At 40.7% G+C, this 19,869-nt stretch overlaps 2 protein-coding genes across 4 annotated transcripts in view; one reads left to right on the forward strand and one right to left on the reverse strand.

Moving 5' to 3' along the window:
* Window positions 1–3,128: 3,128 nt before the first annotated feature.
* c7b (complement component 7b) lies at window positions 3,129–16,406 on the forward strand. Of its 2 annotated transcripts, none has more exons than XM_054756923.1 (18): window positions 3,129–3,331; window positions 3,532–3,587; window positions 3,694–3,769; window positions 6,143–6,284; window positions 6,383–6,527; window positions 7,439–7,577; window positions 9,152–9,280; window positions 9,369–9,612; window positions 10,785–10,898; window positions 10,988–11,154; window positions 11,415–11,643; window positions 12,434–12,605; window positions 12,705–12,792; window positions 12,971–13,103; window positions 14,629–14,820; window positions 14,940–15,036; window positions 15,143–15,300; window positions 16,220–16,406. In XM_054756923.1, the coding sequence occupies exons 1-18, from the start codon at window positions 3,326–3,328 to the stop codon at window positions 16,390–16,392; spliced, it is 2,460 nt and encodes an 819-aa protein (XP_054612898.1). In that variant the 5' UTR covers window positions 3,129–3,325; the 3' UTR covers window positions 16,393–16,406. The 2 variants fall into 2 exon arrangements, with proteins under 2 accessions (XP_054612898.1, XP_054612897.1); XM_054756922.1 differs by having other exon boundaries at window positions 3,132–3,331; window positions 15,119–15,300.
* Window positions 16,407–16,943: 537 nt separating this feature from the next.
* c6 (complement component 6) overlaps window positions 16,944–19,869 on the reverse strand; it is a 30,674-nt gene continuing 27,748 nt past the window's right edge. Inside the window, exons 22-23 of one of the 2 annotated variants that reach the window (XM_054756921.1) lie at window positions 18,418–18,662; window positions 16,944–18,331 (exon numbers count right to left, since the gene is read on the reverse strand). In XM_054756921.1, coding sequence (XP_054612896.1) covers window positions 18,153–18,331; window positions 18,418–18,662 — 424 coding nt within the window. In that variant the 3' untranslated portion in view covers window positions 16,944–18,152. The remainder of the gene's footprint in view (window positions 18,332–18,417; window positions 18,663–19,869) is intronic. The other variant, XM_054756920.1, reaches the window with a different exon arrangement.

A 19,869-nucleotide genomic window follows, 5' to 3' on the forward strand; every position in this document is an offset into this window, starting at 1 on the left:
GAAAGCCACATGAGCACTGTATGAATAGTAATACATCAGATATCGTTTTTTTAAAATCAAAAATGCTTTTATATCAATAATATCCCATACTGATATAGATACTGTTGATATTTGGATGAACCCACACACCCCTAATTTCCAGGAACTGACTGAAATAAGGCTAGCTGATGTAGAGATAGAGCTAACATTAACTTAAATGGTTATCTAATTAATTATACTTCATACAATTGCTGAACCAGCATTTCTGCCCAGCTACAACCATGAATAAACCTAAACTTATCTGGAAGTGGATGTTCTCCACACAAAAAATGGAGGATTTGGAGCAACTGCCCGATAGAGTAATGTTCATCAGTGATAATATGATTGAAGAAGACTCCTCAAGAGTGGAGCATCAAAAAAAAACTAAACATCCGACCACCGTGTGTTTAAAATACCGTAGTCCAAGTAACAAGTAAACATGGCATAGTCAACATGTCAGTGAAATGGAATGATTTGTGGCGCAACCACACTATCCTCCCATACTCCACATAGCACACTTGCAGAGATGCACGCAAACACTTCTTTGAAAGCGTTGCAACTTCTTGTTCATCTGTCTTCTTCAGCCGCCAGCAAGGCGAATGTTCTTGTTAATCTGCCAGCAAAACAAGTCAAACTGTCTTCTTTTGCTTATTTTAAGCCGCATATCTCAGATTTCAGTATAAATATTTCTTAAGGTAACAAAAACACATTCTTGACACATGATTAGTTTATTTTATAGTAAGTAATTCTGGTTCAGAAATGTGTATTTGTAAGTATTCTTCCTATATCTTTTATTTCAGCAGGATCCTTCCGTTTGAGTGGGTTGAACTTTGAAGCTTTACTTTTGTTCACTTGCAATCGCTATGTTTTAAGTCTGCATACCAAATAGAAAGGGAAAGTTTAACAAACATGATACGGCAGTATCCAAAGTACAAAAATACATACAACCAGCGATAAAGCCTCATTTTCGGAGGAATACCCACTCTCTCACCCTGACACGCACGTACACTCACAGTGCGGGGATTGGAACACCAGTATAAATTAAATATTCAAGATTAAACACCTAACGGCCAACATAGTGGTCAAACATATTTGTTTATATACCTCACACAGAGCAATGAACAACGTCATGCTCTGTCTCCTTCCTTCTTTCTGCTGTGATGCGTTCAGGCTCTCTCGGAATTGTGAGAATTAGACACTAATTTGTTTTTCATTTTTATTCACGTACCTCTAAGCATTGGGGGTATGCATACCCCACTGAGTCCTTTTTGGAACATTTTATTTCTATTTTAGGGGGGTTTTGTTTGTTTTTTTTAACTTCGGTCTTAAACTTTTAAACAGCTGATGAACAGCCTATTTCACTTTAATGGTCCATTCATCCATTTTCTATGCCGCTTATCCGGGGGTATGCTGGAGCCTATCCCAGCTGACTTTGGGCGAGAGGCGGGGTACATCCTGGACTGGTCGCCAGCCAATCGCAGGGCACATATAGACAAACAACCATTCACACTCACATTCATACCTATGGACAATTTAGAGTCTCCAATGAACATAACATGCATGCTTTTGGAAAACATGCATGAAAAACATGAAAAAACACTTCAATGATTGTTTGCATTACTCAGATTTTTTTTGTTTCACTCCCATTTCTTTTTTTGTTTTTTTTTCATTTTTATGTTTTTTTTTAAATCATTTTGATCTGACATTTTTATCCAACAAATTCAGCTTTTTGCGTTGAGTACAGGGTTCCCTCGTTTATCACGGCAGTAAGTGAAATTCTCTTGTTTAGACACACTCTAAACTCAAATTTCGCTTGAACTGAAACGATCAACCTCCCAGGTTGGACACAAGATATTATTAAGTTACCGTGCCGCTTCCTGGCGCTGTTCGGCTGTAGCGTTTTTGTATCCTTGTGAAAACATATGACTCCTGGCATAGTATTTTACTCCTCCTCCATGAACCGAGGATTCGTTTACAGTATTTCGTATTGGCGCCCTACAGCCGCCTAACTTCTAGCAAACAGCTACCGATCATACAAACACGGAAGCACTGCATGAAGGAGATTGATTGACACTGGTTTACAGCCAATCAGAATGCAGAACACAATGGGCGGGTTTTCCCTTAGCCAATCTGGACAGTTGTAGCACTATATTTAGCCATATGCATACTGGGACAGGTTGAGGGACATCTTTACTCCAACACCCTCTAATGCAATAATAGACACATACAACAGAGCACCATAGATTGCTTTAATACACGGCAAGGACGCAGAACACAATGCACGTTCATTCGCTGTTAAAAAAAAAACATGCAAAATTGCACTTAAAAAATCTGCAAAACCTACGAATGGCTGGCGACCAGGCCCAGGTTGTACCCTGCCTCTCGCCTGAAGTCTGCTGGGATTGGCTCCAGCATACCCTCGTGACCCTAATGAGGATAAGCAGCATAGAAAATGGATGGATGGATGGAAAATCCGCAAAACAGCGGATCCGCGAGGGAACACTGCATTTACTCTTCATTGTACAGTAGACACTTGCTATTACGGTCCAAGGTTACGCTCCAACAAGATCTCAAGCGAAAAACCATCAATAATGGACACTGATAAAAAGCCTTAAAAATGTCTATTTTTAATAGTGTAAACCCTGTAATATGCCTTTTGCAGTTATCCAATTACAGGCGTACAGTAGGTCTACTTACAAAAAGTGCAGTTTCACAACATCACATATTGTTAAAGCATCTTCCTGCTGGCCATTTGGAAGTGACTTGTGAGATAGCGCCCTGTGCTTGATTAATAGCTGCAGTTTTCTTTTTGTTCCCCTGCGGACAGCACCATCAAACCACTTCCTATTTAAGGTAACATAAAAAAAGCAATCATTTACCATATAAAGCACAGAAAAGAAATGCGAGCAAATGGTTTGTGTGTTTACTCAGCAATAGTAACAAACCTTACAAAATTCTAATGTGCTGACCTTTGTCCTCTCATGCTGATGTCCCACTTACTCAGAATAAACAATGATTGCACAACAATATAGAACAGTCTGACAGAAAGCATGAAGGATTAAAACATTAGCTGGATTTGTTATTGGACAGGCTGTGATGTTTAAATAATAAAGTTCACCAGAAGTGAAGCCTTGGAAAAGAATGCAGTTTGACTCTGTGCTCACTGTGTACTCAGGCACTCGAAACGATAGACGAGATTTTCCCCATTTGGGGGAAATTCCAGGATATGGAGTTCTGTTGAGTAATCGCTCTCTGCTGGTCACATGACACTGACAAGTGTTACCGAGCTGGACAAGACAAGGACACCATGAAGGTAAATCCCTAAAATGTTCATTAGCCTGATTTGTTGTACTTTTAAATGCCATACTACATATAATATACTGTACCTTACATTTCAAGATGAAGCAAGAACAAGAACATTTCTGCACAGTTTTTGAAAATATGTCCAATATCGTCACTGTTATTTTGAAATGATTAAATTAGGTAGGATATATTATTGTTGTGTGTTTACAGTTGGCTGCAGCCTTGTCTCCTTTGGCTTTGCTGCTCGTGTTTCTTTTTCCAGTTTGGTAAGTGGTAAGGTACCGCAAGCTTTGGTCATGGTTCATACATATCTCAGCAATACGGATTAAATCTACGTGACGATATGATTTTTCATTATTTTGTCTGTTTTAGCTGTCTGCAGCCAATAAACTGCAGATGGGGGTCTTACAGAGATTGGTCTGACTGCGATGGGTGCACCAGAACAAAGGTAACATACACATTCACGTACAGTATTGTGCATACCATAAAACTGTAGCTAGTGCCGTGCCATAAATCGAATTACTTAATAAATCTGTCATATTTCTAATTTAAAATTAAACCTAATTTACATAGGCAGTATTTGATCATTTATCCACAGCACAGAAACAGCACTCGTAAAACTTACGACCTCCTCACCACCTCAGACAAAGGCCTCGTTTCAGTATTAGTTTTATTTGACTTTACAGCAGCATTTGACCACCAAATTCTAATACAGAGATTAGAACATGCCCTCGGCATTAAAAGAACTGTATTAAAATGGTTTCAGTCCTATTTGTCAGATTGCCCGCAGCTTGTATCCATTAGTAAAAAAGACTCCAGACTCTAGACAATTTTGACTGTTTTTTCAAGGCACACAGAATATTGTGTTCTATGGCTAGATAAACATGGAACCTACCAAATGAAAGATTAGACTCTCACCTTTCATCGGAAAAAAACGTTTCTTTCTACCTCCATAGTAATCGGTAGTAGAACATAGGTAAGTTACAGGAAAATATCAGTTCTCAACAAAAAAAGGGGGAAAAACTTTTTGTGAAAAGACACTAAATTTCAAGCATAACTTTCACTTTGGCCCAAATTTTTTGGCTTTTTACAGCTCAAATATCTAAAGAACTGTACCACTACATAAACAATAAAAAGAGTTGTTTTACGTCAAAATAACAATTTATTTGCAAATGTAACACCATCAACTATTTTTTAACTATTTTCACATTTGGAACTAAACTGTATATGTGCACGTGCACGTGTGTGTGTGTGTGTGTGTGTGTGTGCATGTGCATGCGTTAAAGTTTCCCTACAATGTGTAACCTTATGCACGCTACACTCTTTCATGCGCTTCCACGTCCTCCTTCCTGTTGAGTGTGTAAATGCATGTAAAAGATCCATGCTATCAAATGCACTTCTGCCAACTTGTGGCTGTTTTTATGGTTTAAAACTACAGTGAGAGTGACTTCTATTTGTCGGCAGTTGCGTCATCACCTCTTTTTGCATGTCAAGCAAAAAAACCTTAAAAGACGTATAAATATGTCTTTGGGAGCCAGTGTTTGGGTTTAAAACAACTTATAAATACGTCTTTGGTACTGAATGACACACAACACTGAAACAAATCAGCTGTCCAAACTCCAAGCGTGTCTTAAAGGTGGTCTTGCACTCCCCCCCTACAGTACAGTCAGAAACCTGGGTGTCATCTTTGATCAGGATCTTTCCTTTAGTTGCCAACTACAACAAGTGTCAAGAAAAGCATTTTTTCATTTACAAAACATCAAAAAATCTGAAATTTCTTGCCACTACCAGATGCCGAAAAACATGCTTTCATGACCTTCAGGTTGGATTATTGTAACTCTCTGTTAATAGGTTGCCCTAAGAAATCTTTAAAGACCCTTTAGTCGGTCCAAAACACTGCTGTACAAATCAGAAAAGTGATCATATTTCACCTGTACTAGCCTCACTGTAATGGTTACCTGTAAAATTTAGAATTGAGTTCAAAATTGTCCTTCTTACATGTAAAGCACTACACAGACAGGCACAGTATATCTTAAAGAGCTCCTAGTACCTTATCAACCCAGTACAACACTGCGCTCCCAGAATTTACACTTACTTGCCACTCCTACAATTTTTAGAAGTAGAATGGCAGGTAGCGCCTTTAGTTATCAGGCTCCTCTGTTATGGAACAATATCACTGACTCAATCCGGGGGATAGACACCCTCTTTCTATTTAAATGTCAACTCAAAACCCACCTTTTTTCCTAATAGCATATAGTTACTGACCCCTGATACACTGATATGTATCATAGACACTTTTCTATGTTCCTTGGACTAGGATAAAGACTCTCATGTGTTCTGGCTTGATCAACCATCTATCACTGTACTCTATTTTTCGATCTCAACCCAACCGGTCGAGACAGACGGCCACCCCACAGAGCCTGGGTTCTGTTCAAGGTTTCTTTCCCAGAGGGAGTTTTTCTTTGCCTCCGTTGCCAAGTGCTTGTGGGGTTTCTGTTGGTTCTCTTTTTTTTCATTTATGAGTGTGACCATGTTTAAAGTGCCATCAGAGAACTGCTGTTGAGATTTGGCGCTATATTAATAAATATGTATGCAGATAGTGTGTGATTATTATCATGATAAACAAATTAAAGGCAAGATCACCAAATCATTCAATGATCTTGAAAAATTTCAAGTAAAAAGTATCAGCGTCAGTATCCGTATTGGCATTACTGGGCCTGTAATTACTTGGTATCGCATTTACTGGGTAATGCATTCACAGTGTCCAAATGACCTTGTATACATCTTGAATGAAATTGCCTTCATTTTGCTTCATTATCAGGTGCGCACAAGGCATGTGGAGGTGTATGCCCAATTTGGGGGTGTGCCATGTTCAGGAGAAAGCACCCAAACTCACCCTTGCGTCCCACAGAAAGGGTGTCCTCTGGAATCAGGCTGTGGAGAAAGGTTCCGGTGCACATCAGGTGAGAATTTTTTTCTTGCGCAATTAACGTGAAATTAGAATTCTAATTTCTTTAAAATGTTGCCAGTCTATGGTAAATCTAAAATACCCCCAATACAGGTCAATGCATAAGTCAGTCTCTGGTGTGCAATGGTGACCAAGACTGCGAAGATGGTCTGGATGAGAGAGGCTGTCATGAAGATAACAGTCAGTTTGTCTGTGATTTGGATAAAACACCTCCAAACTCTGACTTGACTGGCAGAGGGTGAGTAACATTTTTTATTCAGGTGGTCCTCATGTTACGAACGAGTTTCATTCATACTAAATCGAGTTTAGTGTAAGAAAATTACTTATACCTAAATTATACCAAAATTAACTCCAAATTCACTACTACTTCTGTGTACTATTCAGTACACAGAAAACATGAAGGACATAGAAAATACAGTAAAAAAAAAAAAAAAAGATTACATACGAGAATTAAATGAAACAGTAATATTTTCCTAAATTTTGTCCCAGGCCAGTCTGGAAGCATAACCTCCTCTTCCTCCCAAATCGCTTTACAAGGCACACAAAATCCATGACCCCTCTAACATTCATTAACATTCAATAATTTGTTTTTATTATTGTTACTTTATTAAAAGAAAAATCTTAATAAATACCCAATTATTTTTAGTACATCAGTATTTGTGTAACCTGCCCTGCTTTGCACTGCCCGCACCGGGGAGTGAACACAGTACCTCCGTAATGGGAGGCGAGGGCGCTGACCACGCGACTAAAAGTCTGAACTGTCGGTTGCGTCTTCAGCACCGCTCTTGAGGCAGAGAGAGTGAGGTTTACCAACGTACACTTGCACAGCCCACAGGCTGGCATCCGTTACACTTGTTTTGTGAGCACAAGCTACGTTTGCTTATGTTAAGACGTTATGTTATTCATAAAAAGATAATAACGTGTTAGTGGAAATACACAACTTCGTGTGCTCCATGTCATAAATTTTAATGTATTTTTTATGTTGGTTTTATGTTATTTTTTGTGTTGGTCAGGTCTTTGATTAGAAGATTTTTTCACCTTTTTCAAGCATAATGCTTTCAACGTTTTATGCAAATATTGTTACCCAAATATTTGCTTAAAATATTTAGTTATTGTCTTACCATATTTTTGTGTGTTTGGTATTCCCAGGTATGATGTGCTTACAGGGAAGCTGAGGGCAGGTGTGATCAACACTCTGAGTTTCGGAGGGCAGTGTAGAAAGGTGTTCAGTGGCGACCATAAAATTTTTTATCGACTGCCGCAGAATGTCCTCAGGTACAACTTTGAGGTGAGTCAAACAAGTTACAAGTGCACACACAGACACACACACAACACCGCATTATTTAGCATAATTTACTCCATATTCATATATTTAACCAAATTAGCTTTTATTGTAGATTGTTTTGATTTTTGAGTATTTGCAGTATTTTCAGTACTTATTTAAAATGAAAAATATGCATATACAGTGGTGGAAATTATTATTTGATCCCCTGCTGATTTTGTATGTTTACCTCCTCACAAAGACATCAACAGTCTAGTTTTTTGTAGGTTCAACAGAGAGACAAACAATAAAAAATCCTGAAAATCAAAATGAACCCTATGGAGTTCAGAGTAGGATTTAGCGTTTTTATGTACTTGGGTGTACATTGGGCCTAAAATCACATTAAAATCTAAACTCTTCACTGTGAAAATGCATTATGAACCTTTCTTCCAACTTAGAATGCAAATGTAAAATGTATAATTGGAAAACAAAAGTACAAATTTTGCAAACATCAATGGTAAATGTAGTGAAATACTTATAATACAAAGCAAATGATTTTGTCCACTTAGTTAGCTGATTATATTTAATAAACAGCAGTGTTGGCTTACCTGCCCCCTCTCTTTCTATAACCAAACAGCCTCTTCTACCTTTTAAACACACATACACACACGCGCGAGCGCACATTTGCACAACAATTTCCCACAAACAGAGATCTATTTCGGGGCGGCAGTGGCTCAGGAGGTAGAGCAGGTCTTCCAGAAACTGGAAGGTTAGTGGTTTGATCCTCGCTCCCTCCACTGTCATTTTGTCCCTCCAGTGCTGCCCACACTGGTGTATGAATGTTTGGTGGTGGTCTGAGAGGCCGCAGCCATGTTTCCGTCAGACTACCCTAGGGCAGCTGTGGATACAGGTGTAGATTACCACCACCAGTGTGTGACTGAGGAGTGGATGAATAATGGGTTCACTTCATTGTGAAGCGCTTTGGGTTCCTTGAAAAGCGCTATAAAAATCTGATCTATTATTTGCATCTAATGTTTTCTTTGATGACAAACGTTTGTCCGCCAATCGGAAGGTGGTGTGATGTTTCATTGCCTGTTTACTTTCGCTTTCAAAGTGGGTGCCTTCCTGCACTGAAAGTGAGAAATAACGTGACGATACAATGATAATGATAATACTAAATAATAAATATTACTGGTTATAAGTCTGGTTTTACTCGACCGATTTACACTGCTTAAAGACTTGGATGCAGTGTGACGTCTACACTTTGGAGGTGAGTTGGAACAGAGCGTCTGTGGCTGTGTCATCGTTCTGTACCACCTATCATGCTGTGCCGTCATAGACCGCGGATATGAGGTTGTGTGAGGTTGTGGACACAGTCACCAAGAGAACCACTGGTAACACACATTGTCTTATTGTCTCCTGTGGTGCTCATCAGGTCACAGGGCTCAGTACAGACTGTATATACCAAATAGTCTCCAACGTATTTGGGGAGATGGTTCCACTGCACATACAAACACAGAGGCAAATAAGGCAAATCAGTTTTTCTGGTGGAGGAGACAATAACACAGCATTTGTATGTATTGCTTTGTCTTCTTCTGCAGGTGAAAGTGGACAATGAGGAGATCGATGAATCTTACGAAAGCTCTTGGTCCTACACGCAGCACATCCAGGCCAACTCTTTAGTGGGACATGACCGTCGCACCTTTCACAAAGAGCTCACTGAAACAAAGGTACAGTAGCAGTGTAGCTGTAGTAGCCTTCGTGGCAAACAAGTCAAAATGATTCCGTTTCTCTTCATTATCCTACAATAACCTCCAGAATCACAGACTCTTAATCCTGAAGAATAAAGTGGAGTTGGCTCAGTTCCAAAACTCAGCCCCCCAGTATCTGCCCCTGGCTGAAGAATTCTGGAAGGCTTTAATCTCGCTTCCATTCACATACGACTATGCTGCCTACCGTCGACTGCTGCAGATATACGGCACACACTACCTCTCTGAGGGCTCACTTGGAGGCGAATACCAAGGCTTGCTGGAGTTGGACAGCCAAGATTTTACAACGTCTGGTAAGTACCTTCAGCACAAATGTACTTTCATATTTTCATCTTATCCATTTTTAAAGAAGTAAACACTTCCAATGAAGAAAATATGTCTGCATTTTGCATTTTAAGTGTGCATGTGCAAAGTATGGCAAAATGCAGTGCGGTTTCAGTCAACACGTCCCAAATGGACCCTAAGTACCCTTAATTATTGCTCTATAATGGAAGGGGAGGGACTAATCCGAGTGGTTGCAATTCACAATTAAAAAGTAGAGAAGAGGAAGAAGTGGATAAATGTTGCGATTGTCATTTCTGCAACGATAGTAATGGATATGGGACAGCACTACACTGTCAAAATCTGCGTCCTCAGGAACTAAATATACAGTATACATAGCAGTGGTGTGCAGTCAGGGCCAGAAAAGCCTTCTCTCTATTCTGCCCAGGGCCTTCAGAGTTAGGAGTGCTGGCCCGATGTCACAAACACTGCTAGCAATGGGGCCGTTTCTTTCACCAAACGGATTTCAGATTTTCCTCACAGGGCCAGCTAGCAGGCATACAGTAACATCAACATTTTTACGTCTTCTGATTGATCGATGTCTGAAAGCTGACGCCTAACATCCAGACTTACCAGTGCACTTGAACACCCCATCGCATAAACAGCGCAGCGCTAAATTTAACCTGTTCTGACACCAAGAAGGGAGACAGACACAGTGTTGTTCATCGTGTGTGTCATAAAAATAAATAAGTGAGTTTATATTAATATTTTATAAGTCAGCCCAGGAAAGGGCTTGTTCGACACAGTGCTTACAAGTGAGTGGTGAGTGGGATGTATTTTATTACATTTTTTATGTTTTTTGTCATGTTTTTAGATAAATACTGATTCTGAACTGCTCCAGATGATGTAGTGTAGGGCTTTGGAGCTTGGAGTTGCTGAGAGATGGTTCCACACATTGTTGTATTGCGTTTTTGTATATTATTGATAGCTTGTTTAATAGTGACATGGTAGTGGCGGTATTAATAGGAAGACTGATTCAAGTTCATCCCCTAAAGGCCCAGGTATGAAATGTACCGCCCACCAGTGGTACACAGTACACATATGGAAGTGTACTGATATTAGTATTCTGTTTAGGAGTAATTGTTGAGGAAAAGATTGCATTGTCGTATAATTAATGTGGTCTTTCGTTTGTTCTTTTGTAAAGAGGCAACAACAATCGACTACCAGAGGTGCTGGAAAAAGGTTAAACGACGCTTGTTCAGGAAAAAGGTCAAAATCATTTGTGAAAAACTCTCCAAATCTTTCTCATTTGATGATGGTGAGTAAAAGTGTTTTGATGTTAAGATGTGTCTCACCACCCGGTGTATATAACTTACAGGTTGTTATGACACAAGTTCTTCTCTACAGAAAGACGTGTAACCAAGATGCCCATCAAGGTGAACACTTTTGGAGGAGATCCATCATTTTCAGATGTCCTGAAAGTTCTAGACCTCGAAAATCCAGAAGTAAATGGAGAGGCCTATGACAACTGGGCCTCCTCCGTTAAAGACTTCCCTGATGTCATAGACCAGAAGGTATGACAGCAAGCACAAACAATCCTGTTTACAGTGGGTCAATATATGCTAAGGTATCTCAACAAGACATCTTAGCTTTGTTATAGGTGACATAGCACATTAGTGTAATAGCTCATTATATATCTCATGAATAATACATTAATTTTATTTAAAAATATGCAGAGAGCCATCAAAATATGAGGTACGGGCAGCCTTGTAGCAGTGTACTTTTTATACCTTACCTCTATAGTACGTTGATTGTCTTGAAACTTGGATTCCAGCTACGTCCTCTGTATGAGCTAGTAAAGGAGGTCCAGTGTGCGGGTCTGAAGAAGCTCCATCTAAAAAGAGCCACCGAAGAGTACCTGGCTGAGGAGCATCCTTGTCACTGCAGACCCTGCCGGAATAACGGCCAGCCGCTCTTGACTGGCTCACAGTGCCAGTGTGTCTGTCGCCCAGGAACCTCAGGACGAGCGTGTGAGCATGGAGCTGCAATTGGAGAACAACCAGGTTAATGATGGTTACAAACGTTTATGACAATTGATGTCTAGCTCAAATAATTCTCCTGTTGTTTGGTTGTGCAGCTGTACAGACACAGATGATTCTTTTGTCATTTAAGACCATTCCAGACATACAATACGTTATGTCAACGTAAGTGCATATTACAAATGCATAAGGGGCACTCAGCTCACAAGACGATACGACACACGAGAATCAGTCTCCTAGAACTAGAGGAGATGAGATTTTAACATTACTTTTAAGAAAAGTATATGGCAATATATTGCAATGTACTCGTTTAATTTTTACGTTACCTCGCGTTGCTCTTCACGAGGCTACTCTTCTGCACTCTGTGTGTATGTTACCGCCCCGCCTCCACCCACCAAGACAAAGAGATTGTATGACGGAGAAGAGGGCTCACTCCGTTCATGCCGTTGTTTTATTGAACAAACGCACCAAGGTGCTGAAACCGATGCACAGAGGGAACCCTCTTTCTGCCTGCCTCTTTCTTGCATGCACATGGTAATACATTGAGGCCAGCAAAATTATCAAGTTGATTTTCATTTATTGTGTGATTAATTCAGTTTTTGTCGTCCCAGGCTTGTGCCCCCAATACAGTTTTCTCTGAACGGGAAATCTTGTCACGTTTTATAGGTCTCGCAAGACCTTGTGACACGAGATCTTGTGACACCCCGAGTAGTACAAAATGTAAACCCTGGAGTGGCACAAATTAATACTTGCACATGAGTCATTTTTAAGACTAAGTGAGGAACACTTAAGTGATAATCTGATCTTTTCACAGGGGTGATCCATGGCAGTTGGAGCTGCTGGTCAACCTGGAGTTCCTGTTCTCAGGGACAAAGGTCAAGATCACGTAGCTGCACCAACCCCAGTCCCAGCGGAGGTGGTCAGCACTGCTCTGGGCTGACAGACGAGCAATCACCCTGTGAGGATGCAGATATACAGTATTTACAGTAAGGACACACACATGTGCTCAACTATTCTCATTCCAGAAATACAAAATGGTCCAGAAAGATGTGAATTTGTGTTTTCTGTCTGTAACTTGTGTGCAGGATGATGGAGCCTCAATGTTTCAGTCTGTCTGTTACTCCACCAAAGACCTGTGGGCCTCCTCCAAACCTCAGAAATGGTTTCATCCAGGTGACATGACTAACATATTCATCGGTGTCAATTTGAAATGACCATATGACAAAGACAATGTACAATTCCAGAGGTATCAGTGTTTGGCTGTAACCGGCATAGTGTTAAGTTGCATAGCCACCATACAGTACATACATCCATGTTGTGAAATGCAACTACTGCTGTTGTGTTTTTTCAGGATCCCAGAGATTTTTATTTGGTTGGAAACACCGTGCAATACTCTTGCATAGATGGTTATTACCTCAGTGGAAGCTCTTTGGCTGAATGCACTGAAGGTCCGAATTGGAAGACAGGGGCAATGGTTTGTAAAAGTAAGTACACCCTTCTAGGACATTCAGTCATGGCCAAAATCATTGGCATGCCAATCCAAACAGGCTTGGCCAAAAACATTGGCATCTTTGGCCAAAAACATTGGTATACTTGGCGTGCCAATATTTTGGCCATGACTGTATATGCACTACCAAACCACTTCTTCAGGTACACCTGCACAAATTTATGAGCGTCAATATAACTTTATAAGACATTTCTGACTGGACAAAGATGATGATCCACAATGATCCATTTAGGAACCTTTTTCATTTCATGTAATTAATAAAATTATTTTGTTTTTTTGCTTGGTTTATATGAGAATTTTCCAGATTTGTCTTGATTTTTTTTTTTGACTTTTTTTAACAGTACAGTAGCCCATCTGGAGTCACCATGGCAGAGACAGCAAAATGATTATTTAATTCTTGTTATAAGACAGTGGACTGCTAAAATTATTTTGTTTTTGTTATATTATGATGTAAGTTAATACTGTTGTTTGAATTGCCCCTTGGATAGGGGGACTGATTTGATTCATCAATCATACATTACTTATTAACATCTATGTCATATGTTGTTGCTGTAACAGTTGGTAATCGGTTTAACACTGCAATCAGAGATTGAGCAAGTAAAACAAGTAAAAACATTATTTGATACAGGGCTTACAAAGAGCAATACAAAGTACATTCAGTCAAATCTCAGTTTTGATTCATAAACCATTCCAAAAAGTCGAACGAAAATCAAAATGTACGAAACCGCTGTACGCCACTTTCATACTTTGTTGTTGTTGTTTTTGTTTTTGTTTGAGTTATTTCTTGAATTTAATAGTGTTTATCACCTTCTTTATCAAAGTGCTGGCACTTGCAACTTTGCTTGGCCCCGTGGTGGATTATTTTGCAGTCTCACTCAACAAAAAATACACAGAGACAGAGACTGTCACCAGTGGATGGATGCCTTGTCTGGGCGCACGATTCCTCGGAATGATAAACGGACTAGTTTGTTACTCGCAATGTTTGGTCATATGAAAACCGAGACAGTGAACAAAAACCGGGATGACGTTTCTGCACAATTTTTTGTCAAAAGTTAAATCGCACGAAAACTCGAGGTTTGGCCGTATGAACAAATCAGGGGTAAAAGAGGAGAAACATCGCAAAGCCAAAAATAATACACACGCAAAAAAGGCGATGTTGGGGGAAACAAAACAAAAGGCACAAGCAAAACTGAAAAATAACAACAAGAATAGCTACTCAGGGACGAGCTCAGAGCAACGGGGCACTCCGGGAAGAAGCACAAAAAAGAAAGAAGGAAGCTAGCGCATTAGTTGAAGAGCAGCGCAGGAGGAAAAAGGGAATGGATGATCAGTCAGGTGGCGGTTGAGATGCAGAACAGCACACAATGTCGCATGACGGCAAAACGAGGAATGAGCAAACTCAGTGCTTTCAAGTGGGTCTAATTGCGGATTTCACTCAGGTGTGTCATTAACAAAAAAATATGTAAGTCACTCTCAAGTTAACCATCCACTTCTTTTCACAGGTTCCACTTGTAACATTCCTCAGCTCAACAGTGACGTTATAGCCACTCCTACTAAAGTGGCCTATCAGATTGGAGACAGAGTGTCCTTGTCCTGTCCGTCTGGACTGATGATGACAGGTGACATATCAGACATCATATGTAGTCCCAGTCTGCAGTGGTCTCCTTCTCCATCCACCGCTCACTGCAGTGAAGGTGCAGTTCATCATAAAAAACCCTCATGGATTTGATGTTGTTAAAACATGTGTTATATGTTATTGAGGGTGCAAAATACCTAAATTATGAACCTCTAATTTGTGTGTCCTTCTTCTTAGGTCTCATAGCTCCTACTCGTTCTGTGCAACTGAAGTGTAAACTGTGGGAGAATGTAGGAAAAACTGAATGTGTGTGTAAAATGCCATTTCAGTGCCTGTGAGTATGATTTTTTTTTTTTTTTTTTGCTTTAAGATGTCTCAAAAATCTGTTGCTGCTGATTTCTCCATATGTATTGTAGGACTTCATTAGAGTTGTGTGCCAGATTTAGCTCGAGTCCGCCCCGTGTGCTTGGCGTTTGCCAGTTAGGAGCTCTGCGGTGCTTGGGCCGCAGCTTCACACTGGTCAATGATAGCGAGTGTAACTGGCCAGAAGAGACGTCGACCTCTTGTGAGCACTGCAAACCTGGAACAAAGTGTCACGGTGAGTCTGCTGGGGTAGTGGTTGGCATGTCTGCTTTTCCAGTCAGGTTTGTATGTGCTGTATGTGCTCTGTGATTGGCTGACGACAAACTCAGGATGTCTACAAACACGTCTTGAAATGTGCAAGTCTTGCTGAATGGGGACTCACGGGCACCCGTCTCCGTTGCTTCGTTCACTCACCCCTTGCCACCCCTAGGTAAATTGAAAAAGTAAACATGTCACTCATTGTACAACTGTTAATCTAACTGCATTTGTATAAATGCATTAGCACCGTGGTCCCGCCCGACCTGCATCCCAGGCTCGGCATCGCGAATGATTCAATCGCTCAGCGCGCGAGTTTCACAAAGTCACAGTTATTTGACAAAAACTCACATTTCACTCACTCACTGGTGCAACCTGCTGTTTGACGACTCACGAGGTACTCAAGCAAATCGAGGACCCAGTTCAGCGAGTGACATAAGAATTAAGAGTTTCCCATCACTACAGAGATCCACAGTATGTGAAATTTGAGAGACACTTGAAATACCATATCCACACGGTGGCCGAGTGGTTAGCATGTTAGCCACACAGTCAGTGTGGTTTTCTCCGGGTATGCCTCCCACATTCCAAAAACATGCATGTTAGGTTAATTGGCAACTCTAAATATTACCGTAGGTAAGAATGTGGGTATGATTGATTGTTCGTCTATGGCAAGGGTGTACCCCGCCTCTCGCCCGAAGTCAGCTGGGATAGGTTCCAGCATGCCCCTGTGACCCTAGTGAGGACAAGCGGCATAATAGATGGATGAAAATCGATTTACATATACTCGCAGAATCTTATTAGATTCTTATTAGAATCTTATTATTATTTCCCCCACTGTATTTCCCCCACTATTAAGGCTTAATTATAAGAATAATATGTGTTCTTTTTTCCATAATCAGCTGGAAGTTGTGTGTGCCAGAATGCGTCAGAATGCCCAGAAGACTCCACCCCACTTTGTGTGAACTCTGGCGTTGGCAGTGTTGCCACAACAATGACCGAATGCCAAGTGGGGACCAGGAGGTGTGCTGGGGAGCGGCTGACTGTGATCAACATTGATGCATGTCCGCAATAAATATGGCTGCTTTATTTCTTGTTTACAGTGAATTATATGTGCACAACAACATGACCGCCGTCACAAACTAATGAGAATCAGCCAATTATATAAATTAAGCAACATCATCCACTAAAATATTTTTTACTGGGGCAACACAGTGGGGGAGTAGTAGATTTCATCATCTATGTGTCCCCATATCAACGCAATGAATCAGGAGTGTTGGCCCCTGTCACTTACACACTATTAGCAATGGGGCTGTTTTTGCTTGCCAGTCAGTCTTATCATTCACCTCTCAGGGCCAGCTTGCAGGCCCCCAGTTTTAATTGGTTGATCAGAGCAAAAAGGCAGGCCTCCAGTCCTGGCTGACTGATCAGAGCAAAACTGTTAAAACTGTTATGTCAACAATGGCTGACTGAAGAGAAGGAAATTGACATTCTGGTGAGTAGCTGTATTTTATTTGAAAGGTTTTATATTTTGTCATGTTATTAGATAAATATTGATTATGAGCTGCTTCAGATGATGCTGTAGTGTTGGTGTTTGGAGTTGTCTGAACCTTTAATCACCGAACTGTTCTATTTATGCTTGTTTGGCTGGTGTACCGCTGATCACCGGTGGAAATTAATCACTAACTCTAAGTTATTAGCAGTAACGTAAGTCAGGCGTATTGGTGACTATGTATCCAACGATAAGCGGACTTATATTCTTATCAATAGAGTGTTGGTATTGCGGCAATCTTACGGCCGTTGCCGTAAGATGTGTTGGAGTTCTCCTCCCTCTAAATGCCTGAATGGTGCCTTGCTAATGACTCTGTTGCTCTGCACAGATAACCCTGGTTTGAAAACCCATCTGTGGCACATATTTGCTATCATTATTGTCTGGTTTATTGATACTGGCTCTCACGGCGTCAGGTGAAAAAAATTCTGGCCGGCCCACTGAAGGCCCAGGTACCAAATCACCCACCGCTGTTAGCAGCTGAAAATTGAAATCTAGCTAAAATACACCACATGTCAGAAAATGTATTTGCCTAACACTAGTCTCTTTAATAGTAAAGGAACATTTGAATCACACGTTAACCGTGTTATTATGAGCAAAGAGGAGTTGCGTTCAAAGACACCACCTAATTTAAGTCGAATTTACGTTTTGAGTGTATATTTTCAGGGATTTCCGAGCACACGTAAATACTAATAAGAATATTCACATATTGGTTTTCTTTTTTCTTTCTGTTTATTTAGACCACACATACTGTCATGTCTCTGTCCATGCACTTCAGTACAAACAATAATCGTAGAAAAAGAATGGAAGCCATCTGTGTGTAACTTGCATCATCACTAATGGGCGCCACACACGGGAGGTGACAAACGACTGGCGAAATTCATCGCCATCGCGTGCAGTGATGAAAAGTTGAACATTTTTCAACTTGCTGGGATTGCGTCGCATGACATGCACGAGAACAAGCATTCACACGCACGGATTTCGTGTCGCTTGGCTGGACGGTGACACGCGATTATCACCCTGTCGCGCAGGTTCCATTGAAAATGAATGGAGTCGAGGCGATGTCGCCTCCCGTGCGTGGCGCCCATTACGCTGCACACTCATCAGCACATTTGTTGGGAGTCATCAAATATATGGATGAGTAAGCACATTATTGCTTGAACGTGATGTTATTTAATCTACAATTGATTCCTATGGGAATAAAATGACTTTAACAACCTCATACAATGTGTGCTTATATTGTCCAAGTATGTGTTAAATGTATCCAGTAACGTATAACGGAGTTATCAGGATTCACAGACACCTTCATTGAGGATTTCAAACTGGTAGGCGGCGCACTTAAGGGCGGCCATGGAGCAAAGATCCAGGCTGCGAGTCCTCTGGCTTCTTGTCAGCTTTAGGCAGAACGTGTGCTCCATAACTCGGGGACAGTCCCGAGCAGCTCTACATTCACATTTTTTAGATGCTATGGAAGACATATGGAAGACAGACGTTCGTTTGTTTGAATTGTTGCCATTCAGTTGAAAAAAGAAGAGATTCAGCCACACTCACACGAGCAGGTCTCCCAGTCGTAACAAACGTCAAGGTCGCACGGCTCCTGGGCAGAACTCTTTGAAGCCCACTTGGCTCTAAACCTGGCCCACTCCAGTTTAGCTGAATCTACGGTGTCACAAGCGCCCTCACTGACAAAGAAGAGGGGATCGCCATGGCAACGGCCGGCGTTGAAGGAACAGAGGGACATCGACACGGTGACGTTGATGTCAGTGTTCAGAATACAAAGAATCTCTGGTTCAGCTCTGGTTGTACACACAAACACACACACACACACACACACACACACACACACACACACACACACACACACACAGGTTAGTTCAGATGATTAGATAATAATGCTCTAATTTTGAGTAACACTGTCTGGGACAATGTACTGTAGTCTAATATTTTGCAGCTTCTGATGTGGCTCACAATATTAAAACCCCTTCCTGTAGGTTGCTGTGCTTTTGTGTGTCTAATGTTGCGGATGGTGAATGAACTTTTTGAATACGTTGAACGCTCACATATATGCCATTCAACAATTACATGTGAGGCATACATGGAATATGCTTCTGTGTATTGAGCTTTCTTTGTCGCGAGCGAACGATGCCAATTAAAGAGAGACGGGGAGGTTTTTGGAGCTGAATATAATCTCCTACAACAGTCACTTTTATAGCAAATGTCTATCCAAAATTGGAGGATAAACATCAACGTCAAGCTAGCAGGAGGGGGATGGGCGTGCGAGTCTTGTATAAAGTGGCCCTTGACACAACAGCATCATCCAGTGTCAAAAATGGAATTTTTTTTACGGGTGTCTGAATTACAGTAATCCCCCTAATTGGTCAACATACAATAACACCCCCACAGTCACGTTTACACTCACATTACCCCATGTAGAAGAGAAAATAAGCCATTTAAGACATAAATAAGACTCACGCTTGTGTGTGTTTCAATAAATGTCTTCTGGACATGTGGACGTCGAGCAAGTGACGTCAGCGCGACAACAGTACCCCGTGTAATTATTATAATTATGTTGAGGATCATTATTGTTATTATTGTGCCTGTTGTGAGAATATTCAAACCTGCAATAACTGTTGTTGATCGCGATCAAGCCTGGTGCATGTTACTATTGAGCCTAGTGTCCAGAGTTCATCAGCGTCTTTTAATATCTTACCTGTAGTTGTATTTTAGTTCATTTAGTCATTTTTATACTTGAAAATGTTTAATTTAGGTCAGGAATACCTAAAAATTGCTTCATAAACATTTTTTGACCAATGATAGACAGTAGGAACCATGAAAGAGTGAGGGTGTGATGTTCAAACCCAGAAGTGGCGAGGGACAACACTGAAATAGCAAAAGTTTGAACAAGATATCACAATAAAACTAATATTTATTTAAATATATTTAACATTTTAGCATATCTTGACCTACCCTGAGATGGTTTTAGTGTGCTTAATAAAAAAAATG

Source organism: Dunckerocampus dactyliophorus, chromosome 17 (assembly GCF_027744805.1).
Source record: "Dunckerocampus dactyliophorus isolate RoL2022-P2 chromosome 17, RoL_Ddac_1.1, whole genome shotgun sequence".
NCBI lineage: Eukaryota > Metazoa > Chordata > Actinopteri > Syngnathiformes > Syngnathidae > Dunckerocampus > Dunckerocampus dactyliophorus.

Excerpts from the sequence above, each read along its gene's own strand:
- c7b (XM_054756922.1), top strand. Across the intron at positions 12,606-12,704 it reads GCAGATATACAGTATTTACA|GATGATGGAGCCTCAATGTT; the intron begins GTAAGGACACAC and ends ACTTGTGTGCAG. Across the intron at positions 15,037-15,118 it reads AAAATGCCATTTCAGTGCCT|GACTTCATTAGAGTTGTGTG; the intron begins GTGAGTATGATT and ends TATGTATTGTAG.